The 27,428-nt window shown below is 45.2% G+C and overlaps 1 protein-coding gene across 1 annotated transcript in view; it reads left to right on the forward strand.

Moving 5' to 3' along the window:
• Window positions 1–2,649: 2,649 nt before the first annotated feature.
• Window positions 2,650–27,428, forward strand: part of LOC148537899 (tyrosine-protein phosphatase non-receptor type 11-like) — a 134,076-nt gene continuing 109,297 nt past the window's right edge. Inside the window, exon 1 of the mRNA XM_088460135.1 lies at window positions 2,650–2,889. Within this exon, the coding sequence (XP_088316261.1) occupies window positions 2,876–2,889 (14 nt within the window). The 5' untranslated portion in view covers window positions 2,650–2,875. The remainder of the gene's footprint in view (window positions 2,890–27,428) is intronic.

The following is a 27,428-nucleotide window of genomic DNA, read 5'->3' on the forward strand; positions in this document are numbered from 1 at the left end:
CTGATTAAACAAAATACATTTTATTGCACCAGTAGTACTGAGCGACTCCCAGGAATATCTCCGTACAGGTACCAGTCTGCACCCTGCTGATCATGTAGCAGCGCAGGCAGAGGTACACCTGTGCCATCCTGCTTATCATGCAGCAACGCAGGCAGCGGTACACCTGTGCCGCTAGTCCCGCTGTCGCTGGGCTTGTGTGTGGGGGCCCCGGGATGACCGCACTAAACGCCCCCTCCCTTAATCTGGCCCTGACCATTAACTTTTAGGGATGATTCTCTTTCTTGCAGTGTATCCACCCAAGACGTCTTCACTGATCCACAGGAAAGGGGGTTCACCAGGGGTTACTGATGTAGAGGTGATGAACCTTTATTTCCTTCCCAAATAAAAATACACAGAGAATTTACTAATTAGAAAAATATAGACACAAATAAGAAAAACATATAAGTTGACACGGGTGGGTAATTTTTATTAAATATAATAAAATTGAATAGGCAATAAATATCAGGGTTTCAAATTATCCCAATTTTTTTCAGAGATCTGCACTTCAATATCATAGCCAAAACGTAATAATGCTCCAAACCATTTATACTAAAGTCTTTATAATGAAACCACCTCACATTCCCGCAAATGATTATACTACATCCCCTTACCAACCCTTAAGATGGCCACACATCTAAAGATTATCTGTCCAACCAGCCAACTAGTTGATTGGTTGGAATGAAAATCTGGTAAGGGATAAAAGCAAATGACAATCGGCAATCTGCTCCCAAACGCCGGAAAATGGACAGAAACTGTTGTTTGAACAAATTGTTTAGATCAAACATTTAACAAACTTGTCTGACGACCATTTTCATCTGTTTTCTGGCATTTAGGAGCAAATTCCTGATCATCATTTACTCCCATAAGTTACCAGATTTTCATTCCAACCAATCAACTAGTTGGCTGGTTGGATGTAAGTTGGTCTAGTGTGTGGCCAGCTTTAGTAATAGTATCTATACCTAGAATTTACCACCCTGAGCTGTAACCCTCACATAAATCTGGAATTATAAATAAACCACAACACTCCCACTTTCGTGTAAACTTTAACTAGTCTTAAATATTGAATTTACCTATTTCTATGCACTGTCCTTACACTCATTTACTCACTGCTAATAACGAGAGTCCTGGCAATGGGGACTCAGCAACAGCAACGCAGTTTCACGTAGGACTTGGGGGCTTTACTCCCCTCACTCACCACAGGTACTTGCAATTTTGAGACTAGGGGGACGCCGCAGTCTCCTCCACATTCATCACCCAGTGACTTATTTTCTTTCTTCTTTTTTCTGAATGACATTTATATGAGGGTGCGCTAAGGACAGGACGTTTATGTTCAACAGCAGATTATTTCAGCAGCTACACAGAACTGATATCTATTCTACTGTCTGTTTGATGTTAGTGCCATTTTCCATTTTACTTTGCTGGGATCTTATTCCCCATATACTATTACATGTGTATTTATGTGTATGTATTTATGTGCAACCACTAGTAAAATCATTTATTTTTAGTTAATTGTGCACTAGACCATTACTTCCCTACATATAGACTCTTATACTTTATAAGAATAAGGAATAGGTTGTGCACAGCATTTGTACTTTTTTCTACTATTGTGATTGGATGTAGTCAGACGTCCCGAGTGCAGCAGCACACCTATAGAGGATCCTTTTCACACGACTTGCGCAGGTCCCTAATTTCCTGACACCGGCGCTTGGAAGCCGGTGTCAGGATTCCAAGCGCCGGCATCCCTTATGGATGTGTAAAAAACAAATAGTTGCATGAGGGTGCACTGTCTTTTCGCACCTCAATGCAATTTGAATCACTTAGCCACCTTCTCACTATACTTTGCAGCAGGGACGGACTGGGGCTGTACAACAGCCCTGGCAGTCCGCCCCGTGCGCGCATGCTCTCTCGCAAAGGGGGCATGTTTAGCTTTGAGTTGGGCATGCTGCGAGTCACCGGAGGCCTTGCCTCGCGGCACGCCCACCTGTCTTCCAGGTCCACTGCCGCCAACCCTTCCATCCCCCTGACCGCATTTCAAGTATCCGGCGCCATAGTGGGGAGGGCGGGGGACAGAGCCTGACACCATCAGCCCGTCTGGAAAATACCAGAAGTGCCCGATGACCAGTCCAGCCCTGCTTGGCAGTGCAGCCTAGAAGGGGCCTTCGCTGGACCTCGCCTGAGGAGTAAGTAATGTTAAATACCAACTGCATATTTGTTAGCATCACTGCCATACTAAACGAAATATGCCACTGGTGATAAAGATAATTGTTAAATGGTTCCCATTATGTTATACTGTAACATCGTCATCATCATTACTAACCATCAGCGAGCAGCACAGGTGAGGCAGCAAATCCGGGGCCTCCTTAGCGTCCCCTCCCCACTGCAGCGCAGCGCCTGATACTGCTGTTGCCGCTACTGGGACTCCTCCCATTTGAGCGAGATCCGCCCGTTCTTGTGACGCACATCAGGCTGGCAGCCAATCGGCTGATAGATATTTGGAATGACAGCAAGTCCTGCAATTCTATTGGTCACATTTTTTAAGGAGGATCTTCGACCGGCTTGTGAGTGTGGTCTCTCCTAAATATTCTATGAATGGGCGGAATGGCCGCGCCGCTATGTGGTCATGGGGGCGTGTCCGTGGGAGGGGCGATGGACGCACGGAGTTACAGCAGGCGCTCGCTGGGGGTGACCGGATTTGTATGAAGCGCCGAGCCCGGCTGCAGCGGGAGAGTTCGGGACTGGAAGCCGCACGGCCAGGGGATCCCTGCGGGAGCTGCCAAGGGAGACTGAGGGAGAAGCGTCCTCTTCCTGATCAGCGCACACAGGCCGGCTAGCTGACATGACGTCCCGCAGGTGAGAGCGGTGTATAGGGAGACTGTAGGACCGAGGGTATAGATTGGGTGAACTGGGTTGCTGCTCATTCATTACCGGTACTGTGATCTGCCTCTCCCGGGACATCTTCCCCTACAGACCCCATCCCTTCACCGCCCCTATTTTATTAATTTCCTCCCTGTTCTATTCTAATCCTTCCCCCTGTCTTCAGTCCTCCCTACCCTGTGTGCCCCCCCTCGCTCCCTACCCTGTGTGCCCCCCCTCGCTCCCTACCCTGTGTGCCCCCCCTCGCTCCCTACCCTGTGTGCCCCCCCTCGCTCCCTACCCTGTGTGCCCCCCCTCGCTCCCTACCCTGTGTGCCCCCCCTTGCTCCCTACCCTGTGCCCCCCCCTTGCTCCCTACCCTGTGCCCCCCCCTTGCTCCCTACCCTGTGCCCTACCTTGCTCCCTACCCTGTGTGCCCCCCCTTGCTCCCTACCCCGTGTGCCCCCCTTTGCTCCGTACCCCGTGTGCCCCCCCCTTTGCTCCGTACCCCGTGTGCCCCCCCCTTTGCTCCGTACCCCGTGTGCCCCCTTGCTCCCTACCCTGTTCCCTACCCTGTTTTGAATTCACATTATAAGCAGTCTTCCCTTTTTTGCTTATTTTATACTATTATCACCCTAGTTTATCTCCATCCCACTTATTTGTCTACATCCTTCTCCATAATTTGTCACCCACTTGTCACTCTCTTGTCTATTATCATTTCCTCCTCTTGCCGCACATCACTTTATCTCTTCCCTCAGTTGCCATCTCTTCTTCCCATTGGTCCTTCGCCTTTCCCGGACTCCTCTCCTGTGTATTCCTTCTTGTATTATTAGTACATTACAACTCCCCATGTATCCCTTGTCTTGTAGTTTTGTCCTATTTCTACAAGTTTTATTAACTTCAACAGTAGATTAGTAGTACCATGCTCACACCATGGCTATTGATGTGGATGTAGTATATAGAAAGTCAGACCCAAAGACCTTTTATTGTTTTCTTCCCCGTGGATCAAAATGTTACTCTAGGTATTATTTTTTAAGTACAGGTTGAGTCTCCCATATCCAAAATGCTTGGGACCAGTGGTATTTTGGATATTGGAATATTCCGTATTTTGGGATATTTGCATACCATATTGAAATGTTTTAGGAATAGGGCCCAACTCTAAACACAGAATGCATTTATAATTCATATACACCTTATACACACAGCCTGAAGGTAATCTTATACAATATTTTCAATAATTTTGTGGCTCAAACAATGTATGTGTACATACATGGAATTCATGTATGTTTCATGTACACCTTATACATACAGTCTATAGGTCATTTTATACTTTATTTTTAATAATTTTGTGCCTTAAACAAAGTTTGTGTACATTGAACCATCAAAAAGTAAAGGTTTCACCATCTCAGTCATGCAAAAAATATTCTGTATTACGGAATATTTGGATATGGGAGACTCAACCTAAATGCATGAGGACTCTTACCCATGGGTGTATTTCGGGTGCCTGTAGTGTGATACACTGTGTGTATTCAAGGGGCTTATGTGAATGTATTAAAATATATGGATTATTGATCCTTATGACAAATATGTCTTCAGTGTACTTTGGACAAACTACAAAGTAGATTGTGGCGATGTTTTCTGCCCAAAAACCTTCCAGTGTTCACTACGATGCCAAAGTCCTCTTGGTCTACACTTACAATGCCTGGGTCTGTGGAGGTTGTGTCCACCAAAGGGATTCATTATTCCTAACCAATGAGTTGTTTGTAGGCTCTTGAGTGCGGCATGGCCATCTGAAAGACGCATAGCTGTCGTTTTCTGTGACTTCTCCCTGTCGTTTCTCTCCATGTATGTCACCTTCATGGCTTGTGGCTCCCGTTCTCAGTCTCTCGGCGTTCCTCTCCATGTATGTCACCTTCACGTCTTGTGGCTCCCGTTCTCAGTCTCTCGGCGTTTCTCTCAATGTATGTCACCTTCATGGCTTGTGGCTCCCGTTCTCAAGGCCCCCATACATCAGAGATTGATTGCAGCAATCGTGCAATTTGCAATCGATTGAAAAAGGGAAAGATTTTTATACACAATCGATTGCAAATTGCACGATTGCTGCAATCAATCTCTGATGTATGGGGGCCTTTAGTCTCTCGGCGTTCCTCTCCATGTATGTCACCTTCATGGCTTGTGGCTCCCGTTCTCAGTCTCTCGGCGTTCCTCTCCATGTATGTCACCTTCATGGCTTGTGGCTCCCGTTCTCAGTCTCTCGGCGTTCCTCTCCATCCTGTCTTGTTCAGTGTTGCCGCCCAAGCCATGCCTTGTATACTTTTCCCCCTCATTTAAAATGTTATCTTTAATGCTGTGGTTCCCAAACTGGGTGCAGTGGGGTACTTCCAAGGGTGGTGGTCCAGGAACAAATCAAATTATTTATAGTGAATCATTGGCAGCCACCAGCACTGGTTTTTCCTATCATAAAATATGTGGAAAAGCTGAAGCACAACTGTCTACTACCAGGTAACTGAGCCGAAGGATGACAAAGAAGCACAATTGACTTAATTTAATAATTTTTGCTGAATTTCTCAATAAGAAACTTTTGGCCTAGGGGTGGTGCCATGGAAAAGTGCTGATACTCTAGGGTGCCGTGATTCAAAAAAGTTTGGGAACACTGGCTTAGTGTGAGTTTCAGTCGAAGTCTGGCTTTGGGAACACCCACAATATAATTATAAATATGGCAAAAAAATGTATGGCCATAAGCAGTCTCCTATGAAGCAACAAACGGGATGCAGTCAGGAAGCCGACAGTCGAAATGCCGACCGCCGGCTTCCCGACTGTCTAATCCCGGCAGGGCTCTAATGACAGGCGTCGAAATACTGATGCCTGTCATTATACCTACACCAGAGCCCGGCATAACGATCGAAGGTAAGCCGGGAAGCAGGCTCGGACAGCCGCAGGGGGGTGGGTTAGGTAGGGGCTCCCGGGGGGACTTGCGGTTAGACCCCCCCCCCCCCCCCCCGGGAGGGTTAGGGTTAGGCTAGGGGAAGGCGGCGCTAGGGTTAGGCACAAACCCCCCCCCCCCCCGCCCTGGGAGACTTAGGTTTAGGCTGCGGGGAAGGGGGGGGGTTAGGCACTTCATGGGGGGGGTTAGGGTCAGGCACCCCTAAGGGAGGGTTATGGTTAAGGGGGGGGGGTTAGGCTAGTGTGTACAGATAATACCTGTCGGGATCTTCACTGCCGGTCTTCCAGCTTCGGGATCCCCAACAAACACCTACAGGCTGTAAGGTGGGATGTATACAAAGAACATCTTACTGTTTAACTTACCTGCTCCTTCTAACACTTTGTAGCATCTGCAAATCAGAGACAATAATACCTCTTTTCCACCAAAAACCCAGGTCCGACCTGGGTTTTTGGACATGGTTCCAACCCTGGTCAGGCCCATTTACACTGCACCTTTGATCTGGGTTACTCCCAGGTCAGCCCTGTTCACACTGAACTCAGGTCTGCCCTGCTAAACCTGTGAGATCATAAAAAGTGGGAGGTGAATGCCCCACAACTGCCAATCAGCTCATTTTAGGCATGATCCAGGTCAGATAACCCGGGTTGTACCGTTTACACTGCACCATTACCTGGGTGCATCCTGGGTCCAACCCTGGTAGCTACCTGGGTTGGATTGCAGGGTCACTTGACCCAGGTTATTTTCCAGGGACCCTTTTACACTGAGCTGCGACCCGGGTAGACCCAGCAAAAACCCAGGTTTTTGCTCTGGTTTCAAAGGGGTATAAGTCTCCCATGTTTGTGATCAATTATACAATTTGCTGACTTTTAATTTTACTCTATCTTCTGCAATGTACTAATCATGGAACTAAGGGGCATATGTATCAAAGCTTGATGTGAGATAAAACTGAGTATATATCACCAACCAATCAGCTTCAAACTTACATTTTGCATGCTGTGTTTAAGAAATGATAGTTTGGAGCTGATTGTTTCGTGATATATATATATTTCACAATTTTATCTCACATCAAGCTTTGATACATATGCCACTAAATGTACATTATCCTGTCTAAGGGAACTATGCAATCCACTGGGGATTCATTCTGTAAGGGCAAGTCCATTCCACCAACGTATGGATAGTATGGCCAGATAAATGAGCAAAACACTGAAGCACATGCTTAAAAAATGTGCAATATAGAGAGACCTATTGTTACCGTATATTATTTGCCTCTAAGGAGGTTCTACTGGGCTGTCCATTATAATAACTGTATTGGAACCTGTCCTGAGTAATAGTTGTTAGGAGAGTTGGGTTGAGGGTTCTCTGAGGTTCAAAAAACTGGTGACCTATTGTTTACTCTGTGGGAACCATAATCTACAACATCGGCAAAATCTTTGTATGATTCTAAAGTAAGAAGTTGGCTTATGAGTTGATTTGAACACGTGCGTAAAAGACATTAGCACATTACCCCCTAACAATAAGTGGTTCTTCTTTTCCCTGATGCTTCAATATGGAGTTAATTAAACTTTAATGAATATATGTTTAAATACACATATATTTAACACTGCAAAAAAAAGATCAGTTTGGTATAAATCTTTGAGTTCTAGAAATATATTAATCTATTTTTAGATAAAGATTAAAGTTCTCAGTGTTATTGGTTAACCATCAACAAGTAAACAGTGTGACCCTGTTTTGTGTTTTGGTGCATACACTTTGGTAAAGTGGCTAAATTGGAATGGGTATGCGGGATTGAGAGGCCGCTGTTCTCACAACTACATCCCGGCTGTATTGTATGCTTTCCCATGAAGCAAGGTCCAGGTAACAGACACATCCAGGTAATGGTGAAATTAAAATGAAACCCCACAGATATAAATCTGTTAACCAGGCTAAATAGAATAAAAAAAAGCAGTACCCTTATTTTGGTCTGGTACAGTACTACAGTATCGTCATACCTGATTTTGCTGCAATTGGCTTTGCACCTAACCTCATAAAAATGAAAGAAAATGAGATTCCATGGAAACCTGAGAGTAAAAAGGGGGTTTGTTTAAAATAAACCCTGTGTATTGACCCTGTTTTTGAAAAGTTCCATATTTTTTTCTAAACCATTTTATAGCACCTACAGATGTCTCTGGAGTAGGAATACTGGCTGCCGTGCGCCAAGTAACTGATGGAGCATAACATCCTGCACTCCGAGTTGTAACGTATTCCTTGAGAAAGCAAGTATATTGCTTCAGGTGGCAATGCCTTCCTATTAAGTGGGCTTTAGAATCTTGTAGGTGCTCTGAACTTTTTGCTTGTAATAGATTAGTGTCCTTTGATGTGAATAAAATGCTCGTCAGACTAAACCCTGATTGTTTTTCAGAATATGGTGCTTGAAGGACTAACATGTCAGACAAATATGCCTTTGTAATAATATAAGCCATATACATTTTACTTTCATTACAGAAAGTGTCCCTCCTCTAGAAGGGACATTAGGATGAATGCAACATAGGTAGCAATATACTGTATAACATGAAATGCTTTTAGTTCTTGCTACTTGAATAGAAGGGAGAACATTTTGCTATATGCTGGCCAGCAAACTCTTATTCTACCCACTCATTTTCACTCTCCTTTCTGTTCTCTCTCTACAGCAGTGTATCAAAACTAGGTGCCAGCAGCTTCTCCGAAGTACCACGTAATTACTAAGGGACAAAAGCCAATGCAAATGGTTAGGAAAAGTGTTTAAAACCTGTTTACTAGGTGACTGCAATGCATGGCTTACTTTTAATGCCTGCCCTGTTGCTGTAGTAGGAATGCATCTGTGTAAATGGGAATCTTGCAGTCAAGAAACATAAATAGAGAGTAGGGAGCAGATTTACCAAATAGTGAAAAGGTCAACCAAAGTTTTCGTAGCGGTTAAGGCTTTTTCTTTTCCATTTTGCTATTTATATCATATCAGAGTTTCCCAAACTCAGTCCTCAAGGCACCCTAACAGTCCAGGATTTAAGGATATCCATGTTTGTGCGCAGATGGTATAATCAAACTAACTGGGCTACTAATTAAGTCGCCAGTGCTTAAGTTTGAGCATCAGAGGATTACCGGTAGCGATACCTTTGCTATTGCCTGCAATAACTGTGGCCTGATATGAGGGGTTAGTATACTGCCACAATACCTGTTCCGTTATATCTAAGAATGGCAAAAAAACAATTACATTTATTATTTATTTTTCAAACAGTGCTTATTTTTTTTCTTATTTGTTTTGCTTTAATTTTTTTATTTTATTTAACTGTTCTGTTTTTTGTCTTCACACTTGGGGCTGCTGAGTATCGCTCAGCTGCCCTGGTAATATGTTTTGTTAAATTGCAGCAAGAAAAATACCCCTTACAGGTAAATGACTTTGCTCTGTAATTTATGGCCTTCGTTATTGCACATAAGTGGGCTCTTTAAGGTTGGTGAGATCTGCAGACAGGAGTGCAGAGCCCTGAGTCTGTCCGGGGATGAATATTCCTTAGATTGTTGGAAGTGTATTAGCTCATGCCAGTGTAAATATTTGGCAGCTGTGCTGCAAGTTTGAAATCTAATTGCAGAGCTAAGCTGGTGTTGGCTGCAGAACGGATAGAAGGAAATGCCCTATGTCTGTTTTAGGATATAGGGCTCTTACACCAGCTGCTTTTAAAGAATTTTCATTTACTTTGCACTTTTATATATTGTACTTTTCAAAGCTGTTTGTAAATATCATCAATCATTTGGGTAATTTTTGAACTGGTTTCATTAGGTCTGGTCTGCTGTCTTGATATACAGGTGTGTGTGTGTGTGTGTGTGTGTGTGTGTGTAGCAAGGCTGGACGAATCCCAGGGGCTAGGCATTCATTGTGCCTAAAAATGACCTATTGTCTCTGTCACTAATCTCAAAACTGCTCAGAAAACTGGAGATCCTGGCCTTGTCACTGCCTACAATGACGGCGACACACCTCTGTTTTGGGAAATGGAGGCCGTTGCCGCCCCCTCCCCAAAACGACAGCAAACTGTCAATCACTCAGGGGTCTATTTACTAAGCAGTGTTAGGAGACAGAGTGAAAAGTGATAAGGTGTCAGCCAATCGGCTCCCAACTGTCATCTCACAGGCGGTGTTTGAAAAATGACAGTTGGGAGCTGATTGGCTGGCACCTTATCACTTTTCACTCTGTCTCCTAACACTGCTTAGTAAATAGACCCCTCAGTCTGCTGCAGAAACTGCGAGCACCATTCCAGACCTGTACCGCACATGCGTGGTACGGGTCAGGTGCATGCGCAGATTCCTGAACATCTGCAATCTGCGTAATAAAACTGAGCTGCGTCCGCACCTGAAGCAGGCCCATTGTACAGTATCAACTGGGTGCTCCAAAGTTGCCATTAACGCAGGAGATATTGCAGTGAGCTAAACATTTCATAAATGGTAAATGGAAACTCCGTTTTGAGAAAGTCATGCGGAAACTTCTTTCTATGTAATCTTTAGTGCTGAAAAGCTTGATAAATATTCCTTTACTGTTCGTGCCCATTCTTTTCTATTGATGCCAATGGATTCACATCTCCCCTGGGACCTTGGCCCTGATTCAGAGCCGGACGCAAGTGGCTGCTCGTTCGCTCCGAGCGATGTTTGCCCAACTGCGCATGCATACGGATCGTTATACGCATGCGCGAACCACTCAGTGCGGCCGAAATTCATGTGCTCGCAAAATAGCGAATGCCTGATAATTTGAGTGACAGAAAGAGGCGTATGTGGGTGGTAACAGGGGAAGGTGCTTGAAAACGGGGAGTGGAGATCCGATCGCAGGCGTGCTTAAAGGTCAAAACGGGCGTTTTATGGGTGTGCATATTTAAAACAGCAGCGTCATTGACCACGTCACTGGGTTCTTTTATAGCCAGAACTGCTCGCAAAATTGTGGTAGCAAAAACCAACCACAAGAATAGCGAGCAGTTCATACCCTGGTCGATGTACTCGATTAATCTAATAAATAGCGGCCATGACGTAGGATGCGAGCGGCCAGGGGGCGTATTTTTCCAAAAAACAAACGCAAGTTTTGTTCGCTCGTTCAGACCTAGAGGCGTGAACAGACCGCAAACAGCGAACGGTTCATTTGAATAGCCACCCCTTGTTTTAGAACGAACGACCGCAAATAGCGAGTGGCTCTGAATGAGGACCCTTGTCCGATCCTCGATTTTGGATGATTGACCCCCAAATTCCACATTATCTGTCTACCCCTGGTGTATTTCTGAAACTTTCTCTGTAAAGGAGACTGCCACTGGTATTTCCATTTCACAATTGAATTTCAGCTGTTGGGGTCCTTTAATTCAATTGAATTCATAAATGTATTATTGGGGCCAGACTCCAATTATGAGCTCTGTGTAAAACACAATTATATGTGAGCTACAGCCTGCATTGTTTCTATGTGCTGAAGCCTCTTTGGCTTATTACAAATAAAGGTCATTAGGGGCAGTTCAGTTGTTTATCGCGGCACCGTATAAAGTGACAGGGAGTTGTTCAAATGTTTTGGGCGACCAGCCCAGAGGCTGCACTTATCGCAGATTTTTTCTCACATCTTTTTAAGGTGCGCTCAGAAATCCGCTTCAAGTAGTTATTTGTGGCTGGTCACGAGTGCGCATAGAACCCTCTTAACGTGGCTAATCCTGGTTGGACACTCCAAACAATTGAATTTTTATTAGCGCAAACTGTCTATCTTGTCACTGTTAAAAGCTGTACTCCCAGGATTTTTTTATTTTTCTTATAAATCGCCATGGAATTCAATTCCCTGACATCACTGCGTTGTGCAGTTCCGGAATCAGACATCTTGTCCACGCCAGTACATTGTGCACAATGGAATCCCCTTATGGGGGATGCGTTCGGCATCCCGGCGGTCGCCAGAATACCTACGCCGGTCAGAATCCCAGCACCAGCATCCCGACCACCTGGATGCCGAAGGTAAGTAGCAGGGTTGGGGGGGAGGGTAAGGGTTAGGCACCAAAGGGGGAGGATTAGCATACAGACCAACAAGTGTCGGTATGTTAACCCTGTCAGGATCCCGACTGACGGTATTTAATACTGATCCCCCTTATGGTATTATTTTTTTGTTTTGTTTTGTTTTTCACTTCCGGCTGCTGTTAGTGAATTGCAACTTGCTAATTATCCTTCTCCTACTACTCCTACTACTGTGACAACCACATTCACATGACTTAACTATATTAAGCAGAGGGAGTCCTTAACGCCCCTGTTCTCAGCAAGCTCATTCGTGGCACGAGTCTCTTCTATTCATTTCCATAGAGGGAGGGCTCTGACTCATATTAGATCAGGGCAATATATTTGTGGAGTTTGTATGTTCTCCCTGTGTTTACAACATTCTCTGTAAAGTGCTTTGTATTCTGGTGGTGTTATACATATGTTACCTTAGGCACAGTCCTTACTATGCGGATATTGGCATGATGACACCATGCCATATTAATGCACAACTTTTGATATATCTATATATTCTTAGTAAATGCAGTTTTTCATTTATTTGGGTGATTTTATTCTATTCATTCATTTTTGTATCAACTTTTTATCTTTTCTGGGATTGTTTTTTATAACTTTACGCAACTGGTAAAAAGTTTAAAAAAAAACACCATTGTTTTCAGATTTTAATTAAATGTATGCAGTTTAATTTCTTTGTGTGCTCTGATATGGAAGCATAGAACAAATAAACAATCGGAGATAAAGAAAATGATAATGGGATTTATTTTTCTGAACAAAATGCAATGTACTTATTTGACTCCTTAAAGCCAGAGGGTATTGCATGACTCTGCAAAATGCTGTGGTAGCCCTTTTATATTGTTCACTCTAGCACCCTGCACCTGTTAAAACCCTTGCAGTTCCTCTTTCCTGTCTGTGATGTTGCTCTCTGCTCTGGTGCTTCTAGCACAAACTACTGTATCTCAGCAGTTTGTTGCATCAGCGGAGTATGCTAGAAGCACCAGAGCAGAGCGCGACACCTCTAGACAAGATAGAGAAACAGCACGGGTTGTGACAGGTGCAGGGTGCTAGAATGAACACTACCTTTAGTTCAGCCTGCCAGTAACTTTGTATGTTGGGATCTAGCAAAAGAGCCTCAGACCTTAATGTTTTCTCCTTCATGTCTGACATTTGATGTAACGGGTATATTTACCAAGCTGTTGCTTCCTGGCATGTTTAAGCCTGAAATGTTAAAGGGCAAGATAAGATAAGATAACATGGGGTGTACTTGAGGGCATGCAAAAACCTTTTGTGATGAACCAAACTTTTAAGGTGCATACACACATAACTATTTTTTTAACGATTTGTCGATAACGTCGTTATTGTTAAATCGTGCAGGTATAACGATGAACGATAATCACAAATGCGCACTCCCGTTTGTAGTTATCGTTCATCGTCCATTTCAGGCTGTCCAACATGACGATTTTCATTAAGGGAAGGAACATTATTTGTTCATCGTTCAAAAAATCGTTCATTACACTTCAAAAAATCGTTCACTTTTTCAAGGGAAAATCTTACAGAAAATCGTTGGTTACAAAATCGTTACGTGTGTATGCACCATTAACATTTGCTTTATTTGTCCATAGAACCCGTCTTTGGTAGTCCACTGGCAGTGTTTCGTGGCTCAGGAACGACTTTCTCGTTGCTGCAGAACTGCTGCAAGTTCCTACCCATTACTTGTTCCCTGAAAAAACTTATTTTCATAACTGTTTTATATTATTTTTCAGTTTTTGCGAACCTGTACTTTTTTTTTACCTCTAGCTGCTTATTGCTTACCTTTGTACCATGTTAGGTTATTCGCTAGTCTTGAATTGCTTACATTTGAATTAAAAACTGGAAACATAGGGTGTTCTAAACCTTTTGGCTGGTAGTGTAATTGTCAGTCAGTACATGTGGCAGCATATGTTAGAGTTGTTTTATACAGTGTCACATACCACAATGCTTTTACTTGCCTGAGAACTGTCAGCATGCTTACATGGTATATCTTTTATTTAATTCTATGAAACAATCTTGTATTACTGTGCCAGGTACTTTGCTGTGTACACTATACAACTTTCTATGTTTTGACCATATTTGACTAATTGCTTGATTCATAGGTCAAAGATGATGAAACAGTACACTTGAGACATGGATAAAACACTTCTCCAAATTTGTAAGTCTTTTAGTAAAGTATAAAAAAAACTAGTATTCAGGATCCTGCATATAATGGGTCACCTCAGTCTCTGCTCCCGGTAAAGTGGGCAAATCCCCCGCATCTTGCCAGAAAACTGTGAAGTAGGGGGTAGGCGGGTGTTGATGATGAGTTAACTATGAATCGTGTCATTGTGGCCCCCGCCCCCTGCATAAAAAAACGAGTATTACTTGCAAACCTTTGTAGGGGGTGGGGTCACGATGTGCGTTCCCTCCTCCTGGGCTGAGACTTGCCAAAGTCTGTAAGTATATGATGACCTAAGCACACCAAGGGAGGTGTGACACCCATCAGTGCAACCGTGTGTGTTGGAAGAGGGGCGGTGGTAATATTTTTTATGCTTTCCATTCAATTAAGAACCTGGTGATGGGGTAAAACATGTTGAACATTTGAGGCTAGTAGGTGGCATGTCAGGACATCCGGCACCGTCATTTAAGTAGTGTGAGGCATGGTCATGTGTGGCTGTTATACACAGTTGTCATATCTGTAAGCTTCAGAATAATTATTAAAAATAAACCAGTTGTCTTGTGGTTTTGCCACATATGAAAAGTGTGAAATGTAAATTATTTTTTTTTAAGACCTTGAAATCCAACTTTTTTAGCTGATTTTTAATGTTTTTACATTGAGTGGTTCTGACTATTTCAGCTGCCATAGGGAGTATCATTTAGGTGATAGGCATGTACTTTTTTTTTTACATCCAATTTTAAACTTCTATGTAAGAAAATTGTTGGACAATGTTTAAAAATTGCGTCTGTTATCCACAACTTCATAAAATTTCCAAATCCATGACTGTATTTGAGATGCTTATGTGATCATCTAATTAAGTGCATTTCTATCCCGATCTCCCCAAAGTACGCAAATGGCGCATCTGTTTTGCAATGGCAGTTTTCTCAAACGGACTGGAATATTTGCATTGATGTCAGCTGTCCCCCTAACTTCTAGTCCCTGGATATATGAAAGTTGTCCCTGGAAATGACCCTATATTCAGTAATGATATGCAGAATTAAGCATCTGCAATTTACAATTCTGTTATTCTGTACGATATGGTTTTCATCACTTGTTCAGAGCTTTAAGCGGAAATGATTTAGTAAGGAGAAGTATCTTTAAGTGCACAGATAAAATCACATTTTAACTGAGAATTATACAGTAGCTTTATGTAGACTCTATATCATGCGTTTTAGATCTAAAATGCGCCTGGAAATTATTTGAGAATGATGGCAATTATATATTTGCAATGTTCAATATCTTACAGCATCTCTTTGCTGTATATCGCAAATGCCACAAAAATATAAAAGACAAATTAGCTTGTATAAAACAGCCAATAATAATAATAATGATGATGATAATAAACACATTTATTACTTTTTGTGTGAGATCAATAAAGCCGGGTACACAATGGGGCGATGTCATCCTCCTCCACGTAGGAGACAATGGGCCTGATTCAGAGCTGAATGCTGTTCCGATGTTCACGCAGTTGAACGATTATCGGTGGTCTGCGCAGGCGGCCCAGTCGCATTGCGCACGTACTGCGAATTAATTGCGATCGTGCACCCTGTGAGGTTTCAGTCGCAAATTAATTGATTGACAGGAAGAAACAGTTATGTGGGTGTTTACGAAGAGTTCCAGCCAAAACGCGGGCGCGTGGGGGCCGTTACCTGGGCATCTACTAGCCAGCGTCTGCGATCACTCACAGAACGAACCCCCAGCATCTCAATTACCACAGCTATTCTGAGAGACCATAGACTTACTCCAGCTGTCGATGCTTTGAGGATCTGCGTACAATGCTGTTTGTTGCGGGCAGCTACGAGTGCTCCAGTGGACGTCTCAATACAAAATCTGCTGCCCGTTGCATTCGCATATTTTAGCTACTGCGATCCGTGAGAGAGTGCAGTTGCGTATACATTACCATCCGTCTCTGAATCGGGCCCAATGCTTCAGAGTCAGGTAGCATACAGTGTGCCATGGTTAGCGACTTGTATCCGTTAGGATAGACCGTTTTAAATCATAAGGTTAGTCCCTGTCCTTTTTCCGCTACTTTATGCCAGGGTGAAAATTAGACACTTTCAGGGAGAAACTTCTGACCTGATTACAGGTTTGATTATTGAAGTTGTGAACAAACGCAAGCTGACCAGATAAAATAATAGTGTTACCTGGAGATAATACGAACAAGAAGGGGTCAGTCCTGTTAAGTACAAATGGTGCGAGTTGCTATTGCAACGGCGTTAAAAAGCCAGCAGCGGACCGGCACCTCGCACCCTTCGTTTCCCACTCCGAGCCCTATATCGCTGAATTTTGCTCAGAGCCCTATGGGTCTGCGAGCAAAATTCAGCAAATCCAGGCTGCCGTAAAGTGTGGCGAGATCATCGTGGCTAATAGGATTGACCCCTAACTTTGGAGTAGTCAACCACAGGCAATGTTTTTGTAAAACCAAAATCCCAATTAAAAGAGGAACATTTTTGGAATGCGGTGTATTGCTCACATTTTACACAACAGTATTCAAAGTGCCAGTGATGTGTTTCCAGTTGACTTAGAAACAATTGTATGCAATATATATTCATATATATATATATAAGTCAGAAATCCACTGCACTCGCCAGTCCCAGATTTGGGGTACAACCTGCACTTGCCATTCCCAGGCCTGGGGTGCAAAGTGTCTTGTGACCACATTGCTTAAATAAATAAAAACACGAAACTCAGCACTGACCAATTTTATATCACTCACAATAATACATAAATAATGGGGTTTTGGTTCGCAGAGTTTAAACTGAAAACATGTTAACTGGTTTAAAGCTCACCTGCCAACTAACTTATGGCTTTTCCCGTGAGGTGGGCTACAGGCTTAAATGCATTGATCAATCCATGAAAACCACATTATTTATGCATTATTGTGAGCGATTTAACAATGGCGAGTGCTGAGTTTTTTTCTCTTTTTTTATATGTGTGTGTGTCAAGTCTACAAGAGTTTGGGGATTTATATTATTATTTACTGTTATTGTTGTGGTTTACCAGTTATTTATAATTTCACACATATTGAGCAGTGCTTTACAGAAAATATTTGCCATTCACATCATTCCCTGCCCCAGTGGAGCTTACACTCTGTTCCCTACCACATGTACACACAAACACTAGTGATATTTTCGTCAGTCAATTAACCTTCCAGTATATTTTTGAATGTACAGTACAAAAATATTTGATAACATTCAAAACAAGGTGGTTGTCATTGTCTCCAGCAATTGACAGGATAGTACCTATGTTCTATGGTTTGAAATCTTACTTCCTTTCCCAAGCAATGTGTCCCAAAATCCTAAAAAATGTCTTTGCATCCAGCACTTCCATGTTATGGCTTACGTTCCTACAGCGTCAGCTCAAAGTGTTCCACAATTGCATTAAACAAATAGAAAACAAGAAAATGACAGCTGTAAAACTATTAGCCATTCCCATCAACCTTGTAGAGAAAATTTGTGGAGGAAAATAAAATTTTCTACCCACAGAATCCCCCTCAGTTTTGCACAATGATGGGGACTTACCTGGTCAATGGTTTCATAGCCAGTGTGATAAGTGTTATGAAGCAGTGGCAAACGCAGGATTTTGAAAGGGGGGTTTCCAAATTCTTGGTTACCGAACCAATGAAAAAACATCTAGACACGTATAAATAGATACAGCTTACACAGGATTTGGGACCACTACAGTAAAATATACCACTCAGCCTATGACTGGGTACCCATACATTGACTGACACAGACACACACCTATCACTAAAAATCATGACTGCAGCAGGCAAATAAATACAGCCAGCATGATTTATTAAAGACCCCCTGCCCCCAGTAGTGTTCGCCCTATGTAGTGCTCCTTATACAGTGCCCTCAGTAGTGATCCCCCCTATGCAGTGCCCCCCCCCCTCCATGCAGTGCACTTTACATAAATAGGACAAAGACACACACAAAAAAAAGGAGAAACAACACTTCTCTGAAACCCCGCTCCTGCCGCCGTCCGCTCTTCCGTCCTCCCGGCCCGCTCTGCACTATGGGAGAGACGTCATGGCGGAGCTCTTGAGTGAGCTCCAGCCTGGCTCACTCAGTGTATGCAACAGCCAATGTGAGTCGGACTCTCATTGGCTGCTAAAACAAACACGTTTGTTCCTGTGTAGTGTGGACCACACTCACTGCAGTCCACACTACACTTACTGAAACCGCCACTGATCGGCGGGGGGGGGAGTTTCTGGGTACTCAGAAACTCCCCCTGCATGCGCACCTGTGATGCCTGCGTGAATTATATTGAAAGTGGGTAGCCAAGAATCCTACGGAAGAATTAGGCCAGTTTTCATGGCTTGGGCTAACCACAAAGGAAAATATAAGTTGGTCTGGTGCTAGATCATCGTTAGCAGTTGCTTAGGAAGTTTCTTCCATTACTATTAATGAAGAACAATAAAATAGATGAAAGTTGTGCTAAATTGAATTGGGAGAAGTGTACGTGTGATTCAGAAACCAGTATATCCTGAGAAGATAAATGAGTTAAACTTTTCAAAACATTGAGAGAGGAATTGATTTTTTAGTGTTCATCTGTTGTGGAATTTCTATTCTCACTTCCAGCAACTAATACCCCTTTTACAATAAAAAGCCCCAGGTTCTTACACTCAAAACCGAAATGAAAGCGGGGGAACATGATCATCTACATCATCATGTGAGGTTTTTCAAAATATGTCTTTATTTGCTCAGTAGACCTGAATATAGTCAGAATAAGTAATGAACATTAAGGGGGGAGTTCAGTTAACTGCAAGATATGCCCCACAGCTAATTGATTGTGCCGCGCGAGCAAATGCTATTAATTTCAAAAAGCATTTTACCAGTGCGGTAAATATTATGGGGTTTATGTAATAATGTGCGGCCTGACTGCACCAGCGAGATCCCGGTGAGTTCTTTTGTATTTTTTAAAGCGGCAATTCTTTTTAAATGATGGGGGAAGGAGTCAGCGGCGTTTGTGCAGAACCACTCTCTGGGTATCCTTTGTAGTGTTTATTCTAGGTCTGACAAAAGGCAGGGTGCCGTACCTAGATAAAGGGTACTTCTGTGCGCGTGTGTGGCCAAGAAAAAGGGGGCATGTCTTTATGACACGACCCCTTTTCACCACTCTTTCGGACATGCCAGGCAGCCCCCAAGCGCTACGGTCACTGTGAATGGATGCTGGGCGCATGCACCGCCATTTTCCCCACCCGCAGAACACTGCGGCCCGCGGGAGGGGACAGAACCCTCAGGCAATTACAGCTGAGTGCTGCACCGGAGGGCAGGGTGCTTTCTTCCCTTTGGAAATAGGGCAGGGCCCGGCGCCCCGCTGAAGCAGCCTAGCGGGAACGATGCTTTGTGAAAAATACCCCGAGAAGTGTGCTGAGAGGATTCGCAGGGACAGGGCTTTCTCACAATCTCTGTCCCTGCATGCGATACATGACACCTCCTTGCAATGGATTCAAATATTGTATTGTGAATTCATCACATCACATCCGCATCTGAGATACAGATTGTGATAAATAAGGCACTTAGGGATGACAAGTTTTACACTAGTGCCCATGGCCATGTTGATGCTTATAGTGGTTTGCGCATGCTGGTGTTTACTGTGCAATACTATTTGCATTGGGCTGGGACTCTGTAATTGTGGGTTTCCCACATTTATTTGAGCTTTCGCTTAGGAGACTGGGCCTGATGCCAAGTAGGCTTGTAGGACAGGAAACCACCACACATCGCATGCGGATTGGGATCTCAGACTCCGCACTGCAGGATAGTAAAGCCTACTGTTTCCTTATAACTACATCTGATGTGTGGGGGTTTGCAAACCACAAACAAAACGTCCCATTAATAACTCTCCCTTGTGGTGATGTTGTACAAGACTGCCTCATTTTCCACAATTCTTCATGTGTCGTATAGGAAAGTAAATGTATTATAAAATGAGGCATGGCGGGAGAAAGGGCATATCTGAATGTACCCTAACATATATATGATACCAGTGTTCGAAATTCACCATTTTGCACCAATGTGACTATTATTGACATGCCCATATTTTTGTGCAGTATATGTTTGGACATAAATGTGGCACAGTGGTTAACATTGCTGACTCACAGCACTGGATTCATGAGTTCAATTCACACCCAGGGCATGATCAATGTGGAGTTTGTATAATTCCCCTGGTAGATTAGTTGGATTCTGACAAAAAATAAAGTATATGTGTGGTTTGGAATTTAGGGGGGAGATGTATCAAGCCTTGGAGAGAGATAAAGTGCCAACCAATCCGCTTCTAGCTGTCTTTTTTTCAAGCATAGTCTTTAAAATGACAGGAGCTCATAGGTTGACACTTGATCTCTCTCCAGTTATTCTCAAGGTCCCTCATACATCAGAGATCGATTGTGTATAAAAACCTTTCCCTTTTTCAATCGATTGTGGCAATTCTGCAGTCGATTGAAAAAGGGAAAGATTTTTATGAGTTGCTGTTTTCTCTGCAAATTCACATTGCAATCCATTTAGCAGAGTAAACTCGCATATTTCTGTTCGCACCTATTTGAGGGTGAGAGATGGTAGGGAAAATCTTTATTTTAAGGTTAAAATGTCAGGACACTCCCCCTAATGACTAATTAGGCAATTGGCAGTTTCCAATTAACTTAATTAGTCCAATAATTATGTGTCATTTTTTGGGGGGTTTAAAAAAAAATGGCCACAAAATACCCCTAAAATCACTTATTTTGTTGCTTTATGCACTCCAAATGTAAGTAGTTTATTTTTTTTGAAAAACAATTTTCCTATTTTATAATTTTTTTACATTTTTTTTAAATCACTTCAAAGTTCCCCCAAAACATCTTTTTGTCCTATTTTTTTTTTTTTTTTGCATTTTTAATTTTTTTGTATATAAAACTGAACTGAAAAAGTTAGCTTTTTTTTTTTTTTTTTTTACTATTCTTAAAAAATGCACAAATCAGCCATTTAACACCGTTGAAATACTTCCAGTACTTTTCTTATGGCTACTGACAGTCTTCTGTATAATTCTGCAAACTAAACTGTCAGTTTTTTGGAATCCAGAAACGTAACCCCACTTTTTCATGCTCTTCTCTCACATCGCATTTGGCTGACAATTTGCAAACCCTCACTGCGAGTACCGCGAATTGGCATTTTTAATTGGATTAGAGAATTCTTGGGTGCGCACACTTGTGCGAAGTCTGCGAGTTTCATGAAACAAAGTAGCAACTCGAACCAAATTGGATTGACCTCTCGAGCCTCGTACACACTAGACGATTTTTTGAACGATTTGGCCAATTCCAGCGCATCAAGACGACAAATCTGCAAGTCTGCGCACTATGTCGCTGACAATATTAGACTGGGGTTCACATCATCTAGTGTGTACCCAGCATTAGACTGTAAGCTCCATTAGGGCAGGAACCAGTGCTGTGTACAATAGTGGTTCTTTATAAATAACAATAATTTATGGTTTGTATTATTTTTGCAGCTATGTAGTTTTTGTTGACAAGTATGCTCTCAGGTATGGTCTGTTTGTTTTTATCTTTCATAGGTGGGAACCTTAATGTTCTTCTAATTACTATTATTATTTTATGATGTCACATGCTGTGTATACAGGGAAATCATATTTCGCCTTAAGGCTTTTTAGTGTCTTTATATGTATGCAAGTTGTCATCTTTATTCTTCCTTCTCAGAACAATAGTGGCTTATTCCATGAACTGTGAGTTATGTAATGTGCTATTTACGTAGGTGAGATTATAGTTAATCTCACTGAAGTGTTGCCCATGGAATTTCAAGATATTGGTCCTCAAGGAAAATCTTCCCATTGTGGCCACAACCACGCTCCTGTGGCTAAATAGAAAATGTAAATAACACATCCCGTGTGCATATTCCTTATATGGTGTTTTTAAGTGCCATAGCCCCACAATGACACTAATTTCACCAGTCTGTAATGCAACATTCATTTAACCAGAAACAAGAGGCCATTGACCAGCACATTTAACGTCATTTTTTGTAGAACGACTCTATTGGTGTGGGCCAGCCGCTACCCCATGCTTTCTGTAGAAGTGCTGGCTGCTATGTTGTCTGCTAACCAGTATGTACAGGTATATGTACTGTCTGAGACCAGGAGAGGAAAGGCACCCGGCATTGTGACTGCTAGGAATTTAGTTGCCTCTACTATCCTGATCCTCATTGTTGGCTACTGCAGCCTCTCTTCTCTTCATGCCAATCAGTTGTCCCAGGGGTTAAATGCATGCCAGGGGAGCGCGCCTTCCCTGTCTCACAGCCGGCGCCTCCCCCGCTGCACACAGCCCTCTCTGCACTGTGCTGACTGGCCCTGTGTCAGCGCTCCTCCCCCAGGCCAGCCTCCTCTCTGCTCCTCGGCGGCCATCTTCTCCAACGCATGGTGAACGCTGCTGGAAGCACTGGACGGAAGCATCGTGGTATGGGTCCCCCCGCATACCTCTCCTCCGCTGTGGTCAGGTCTGTGTATGCAGCGCTGTGTCCTACCAGGCCCTGTGTCTGTGTAGTTGAGTGATCAGCGCTGTTAGTGCAGGAATTGATTTTCTTAGCATTGTATGTGGCTGTGCTAGCGCTGCCTGTAACTTTTCTTCTCTAAACTGTCAGCTTTATTACTGTCCCTGTTCTTTCTGCTAAACCCTTGCGGTGCGGTGCTGCAGGGTGGTCTCTCGCCTATTTAATATATAATTGGTGAGAGGGGTCACATACGTGGTGCCATCATGTCTGAAAGTGATTTTCCCCTCCGGCTACAGTGTACCACGTGTAAAGTAGCGGAGGGGGAGGGTAGCGCGGAGGGCCTTTGCCGGCAGTGTTTGTCCATGGCGCGGCCTCTTACGGTTACAGCACCGGTACAGGAGCCGCCCTGGGCTTGTTTCGCTCAGGCGCTAACAGCTTTAGTGGGCCAGTTAGTTCCGAAGCCCGCGTTTACTCCGATGGGTTTGTCCCAGCAGTCTGTGGTGTCGTCACCCATGCAGGGTTTCCCACGACAATTGGTGGTACCCCACAGTCTCCCTATTTCCCCGCTCCCGGTTTCTCAGGAGCCAGCGTGGGTTAACTCCCTGACGAGTTCTGTACAGCACTTGTCGGATGTATTGCAAGGGGAGTCTGTGATGCCGCCTCATAAACGGCCGGTGGCGTCTCTGTCCGCTCCTTATGAGGATGACGAAGGGACGTCTGATGATGGGGAGATTCTGGATCCTTACGATCAGGAACCTCTCCATACTAAGGACGCTGATGCTAAGTCCAAAGTATATATTCCTGGACTTATTCGGGCGGTCCGCACAGCCTTGGTGATTGAGGACGAAGTTCCCCCAGCGGCTAAGTCTAAATATGCCTTTTTCAAAGATGTGAAGGGCGATGCCACAGTCTTTCCTCTTTCGGGTCAGTTGGTGGACCATTTAGAGGAGGCGTGGAAACAGCCTGGCAAAAGATACCAGCCGCAGAGACGCTTGGCGGTGGCTTATCCGTTCGCGGATAATTATTTTGCTAAGTGGGAATCCCCTCCACAGGTGGATCCTCACGTGACCCGTCTTGTCCGTAGTGCCACATTGCCGATGCCATCCATGTCCTCCCTTAAGGATGCTACGGACCGCAAGGTAGAAATCTGCCTGAAGTCCGCTTATTCCCTTGCGGGGGGGGCAGCACGGCCGGCTATGGCCATTTGCTGGGTTGCCAGAGCGATGGAGCGCTGGGCGGATTCATTAGAGGCTTCTTTGGATTCCGACTGTCCGGCCGAACAGGCGGAGTTGATTGGCCATCTCCGTGATTCGGCCACTTACATCAACGAGGCGGCTCTAGACATTAGTACTCTGGTGTCTAGAATTTCTTCAGCAGCGGTAGCTGCTCGTCGCACCTTGTGGCTGCGATCCTGGAAGGCGGACGCAGATTCCAAGAAGGGCCTGGAAGCCTTGCCGTTTACTGGAGAAGTTCTCTTCGGTCCGGATCTGGATAAGATTGTGGCCACGCTGGCGGCAGCCAAATCGGCTTGTCTCCCGTCGGCCGCTGCTCCTTCTGGTTCTGGACCATCGTCCTTTCGGTCATCTAGGGCCCAGGGCAGGCCCAAACCACAGTCGTTTCCTCGTCAGGCTGGCCCTAGGAAATCGGTCAAGCCCCGGAAGCAGGCATGGAGTACCAGACGTACGGCCCCCAAGCCAGATGACAAGCCTGCGGCCTGACGGTCCGGGCCTCCCTTTGGGGGATCCCAGGGTGGGAGGCCGCCTGCTGCAGTTCGCCCAGTGTTGGTCGGTCACTACGACAGACACTTGGATTCTGGAGGTGGTCTCCCACGGGTACGCCCTCTTCATCCGGCACAGACCCCCGGCTCGATTCTTCACCACGGGTCTACCATCAGACCGGAACAAGGCTACGGAGCTGCGGAACGTATTGCACACTATGCTCCAGGCTGGAGTTATAGTGCCTGTTCCATTCTCCCAGAGGGGCCAGGGTTTCTATTCAAATCTTTTTTTGGTACAGAAACCCAATGGGTCGTATCGTCCGATTCTCAACCTCAAAGCACTCAACAAGTCTTTGCGGGTACCGAAGTTTCGGATGGAGACCCTACGGTCCATCATTCTGGCGCTGGAACCGGGGGACTAAATGGTGTCATTGGACATACAGGACGCTTACCTGCATGTCCCTATTCTTTTGCGCCATCAACAGTTCCTCAGGTTTGCAATCCGCAGCGACCACTTCCAGTTTCGGGCGTTACCTTTTGGCCTGGCAACAGCACCACGTGTTTTCACCAAGGTGATGGCGGTCATGGCGGCTTCTCTGCGGCTGCAGGGAGTCCGCATGTTGCCGTACTTGGACGACCTGTTATTGGTGGCGGGATCTCCAGAGCTCCTGTTACGCCACTTAGACCTGACCATTGCCCTGCTGCAACGGCACGGCTGGCTAATCAACTGGCAGAAGTCCACTCTAATCCCGTCTCAGAGGATTCTGCATCTTGGAGCCTTATTGGACTCGGGACAGCAAAAGATCTTCGTGACGGAGGAAAAGATCTCTGCTTTACAGTCAAGGGTGCGCAGTTGTCTGCACAGCCGCCAGGTGTCTCTACACTCGGCGATGAGGTTACTGGGCTCCATGGTGTCGGTGTTCGACATGGTGGAATATGCCCAGTTTCACTCCAGACCTCTGCAGCACCTGATCCTGTCAAAGTGGAACGGGCTGCCTCAGTCTCTGAAGTCCCAGACGATTGTGTTCACCCCGGAGGTTCGCCTGTCCCTTGCTTGGTGGTTACAGACGACCCATCTCAGCGAGGGACGTCCGTTCAGGATTCCAAATTGGGTCCTGTTGACAACGGACGCCAGTCTTCGGGGCTGGGGAGCAGTTTCGGGTCCACATCTGTTCCAGGGCAGGTGGACAATCAATATCTTGGAACTCCGTGCGGTCTTCAATACTCTCCAGCAGGCACATCAGTTTCTCCAGGGTCACCCGGTACAGGTCCAGTCGGACAACGCTACCACCGTGGCCTACATAAACAGGCAAGGAGGAACCCGAAGCCGGGCGGCTCTCGTAGAGGTGTCTCGGATCCTGGTTTGGGCGGAGCGCAATCTTCCGGCCATATCAGCGGTCTTCATCCCGGGAGTGCTCAATTGGGAGGCGGACTTTCTAAGTCGCCAGGACGTTCATCCAGGGGAATGGTCCCTGCACCCGGATGTTTTTCAACTACTGGTGGACAGATGGGGTCTTCCAGAGATCGACCTCATGGCGTCCCGGCACAACAACAAGTTGCCGGTGTACGGGTCTCGCACAAGAGACGAAGGGGCGTCTCTGGTGGATGCTCTGTCCGTCCGGTGGACGTTCCGGTTCGCATATCTGTTCCCTCCGGTCTCCCTTCTTCCACGGGTAATCCGGAAATTCAAACAGGAAGGAGGGACGCTCCTGTTGATAGCTCCCGCGTGGCCGCGAGGCACTGGTTCTCAGACCTTCAGGGTCTGTCCGTGGACAGTCCTCTGCGGTTGCCGCTACGACCGGACCTCTTGTCTCAGGGTCCTTGTCGTCACCCGGACCTGACTCGGCTGTCTTTGACGGCGTGGCTGTTGAGACGGCCATGCTGAGGTCCCGGGGGTTTTCCAGCTCTGTGGTGCGTACCATGTTGCGAGCTCGGAAACCGTCTTCCGTGAGGATATACCATCGCGTGTGGCATACGTTCTTCCAGTGGTGTCGACCGAGAGGTTATGCACCGCGGGAGTTTCGTCTGTCTCGGATTCTCGCCTTCCTGCAAGCGGGACTAGATCATGGGCTTCGCCTTGCCTCTTTGAAGGCACAGGTTTCGGCCCTGTCTGTCTGGTTTCACCGTAGGATTGCTACAATCCCGGATGTGCGCACCTTTATGCAAGGTGTTGTCCGCATTCAGCCGCCCTTTGTTCCACCTGTGGCGCCTTGGGATTTGTATGTGGTCCTGAGGGCTCTCCAAGGACCGCCGTTTGAACCACTGGGCTCAGTGGATCTTAAATGGCTAACAGCTAAGACTGTTTTCCTTCTGGCTATTGCTTCGGCCAGACGTGTTTCTGAGTTAGGGGCTCTTTCTTGTAGACCCCCTTTCTTGGTTTTTCATGGGAACAGGGCAGTGCTCCGCACTCGGCCCGAGTTTCTTCCCAAAGTTGTTTCCCAGTTTCATGTTAACGAGGAAATCGTTGTTCTGGTCTTTAACTCACCGGGTCTTTCCGTGGGTGAGGCCTCTTTGGATATTGTGCCGGGCCTTAAGGACTTATGTTGACCGCACTTCTTCGTTTAGGAAATCGGACGCTTTGTTTGTCCTCTATGGCTTCCGTAAAAAGGGTTGGCCTGCTTCAAAGCAAACTTTGGCAGCCTGGATCCGTATGGCTATTTCTGAAGCTAATCTTCATGTAGGCCTGCAGGTTCCTCCTTCTGTGAAGGCTCATTCCACTAGGTCTGTGGGTCCTTCGTGGGCAGCTCGACGTGGTGATTCTGCAGTCCAGATCTGCAAGGCTGCTACGTGGTCCTCTGTCCATACCTTCGTGAGGTATTACAGGTTTGACACCTTCGCCTCTCAGGATGCTTCCTTCGGGCGGCGGATTCTCCTTTCAGCACAGGAGCGTCCCCACCCTTAAAGGATACTGCTTTGGGACATCCCCAAGGTATCCTGTGGATACCCTATGGACCCTGAAGTAGAAAATGAGATATGGTAAGAACTTACCCTTGTTATCTCTATTTCTACGAAGTCCATAGGGTTCCACAGGACTCCCGCCCTGTCGCACCTGTGCTGCAGATGGGCTTTGCTCTGGTCACCGGTTTTTCCGTCTCCCTCTAGTGAGAATGTGATTCTTGTATGTGTCCAGATCTTTGTTCTCTCTCTTCCTTCTCCTCCTCCGGCCTATGGCTTGGTAACTAAC

The sequence above is a fragment of the Taudactylus pleione genome, unplaced genomic scaffold (assembly GCF_031769625.1).
Source record: "Taudactylus pleione unplaced genomic scaffold, aTauple2 ptg000042l, whole genome shotgun sequence".
In the NCBI taxonomy this organism is placed as follows: Eukaryota; Metazoa; Chordata; class Amphibia; order Anura; family Myobatrachidae; genus Taudactylus; species Taudactylus pleione.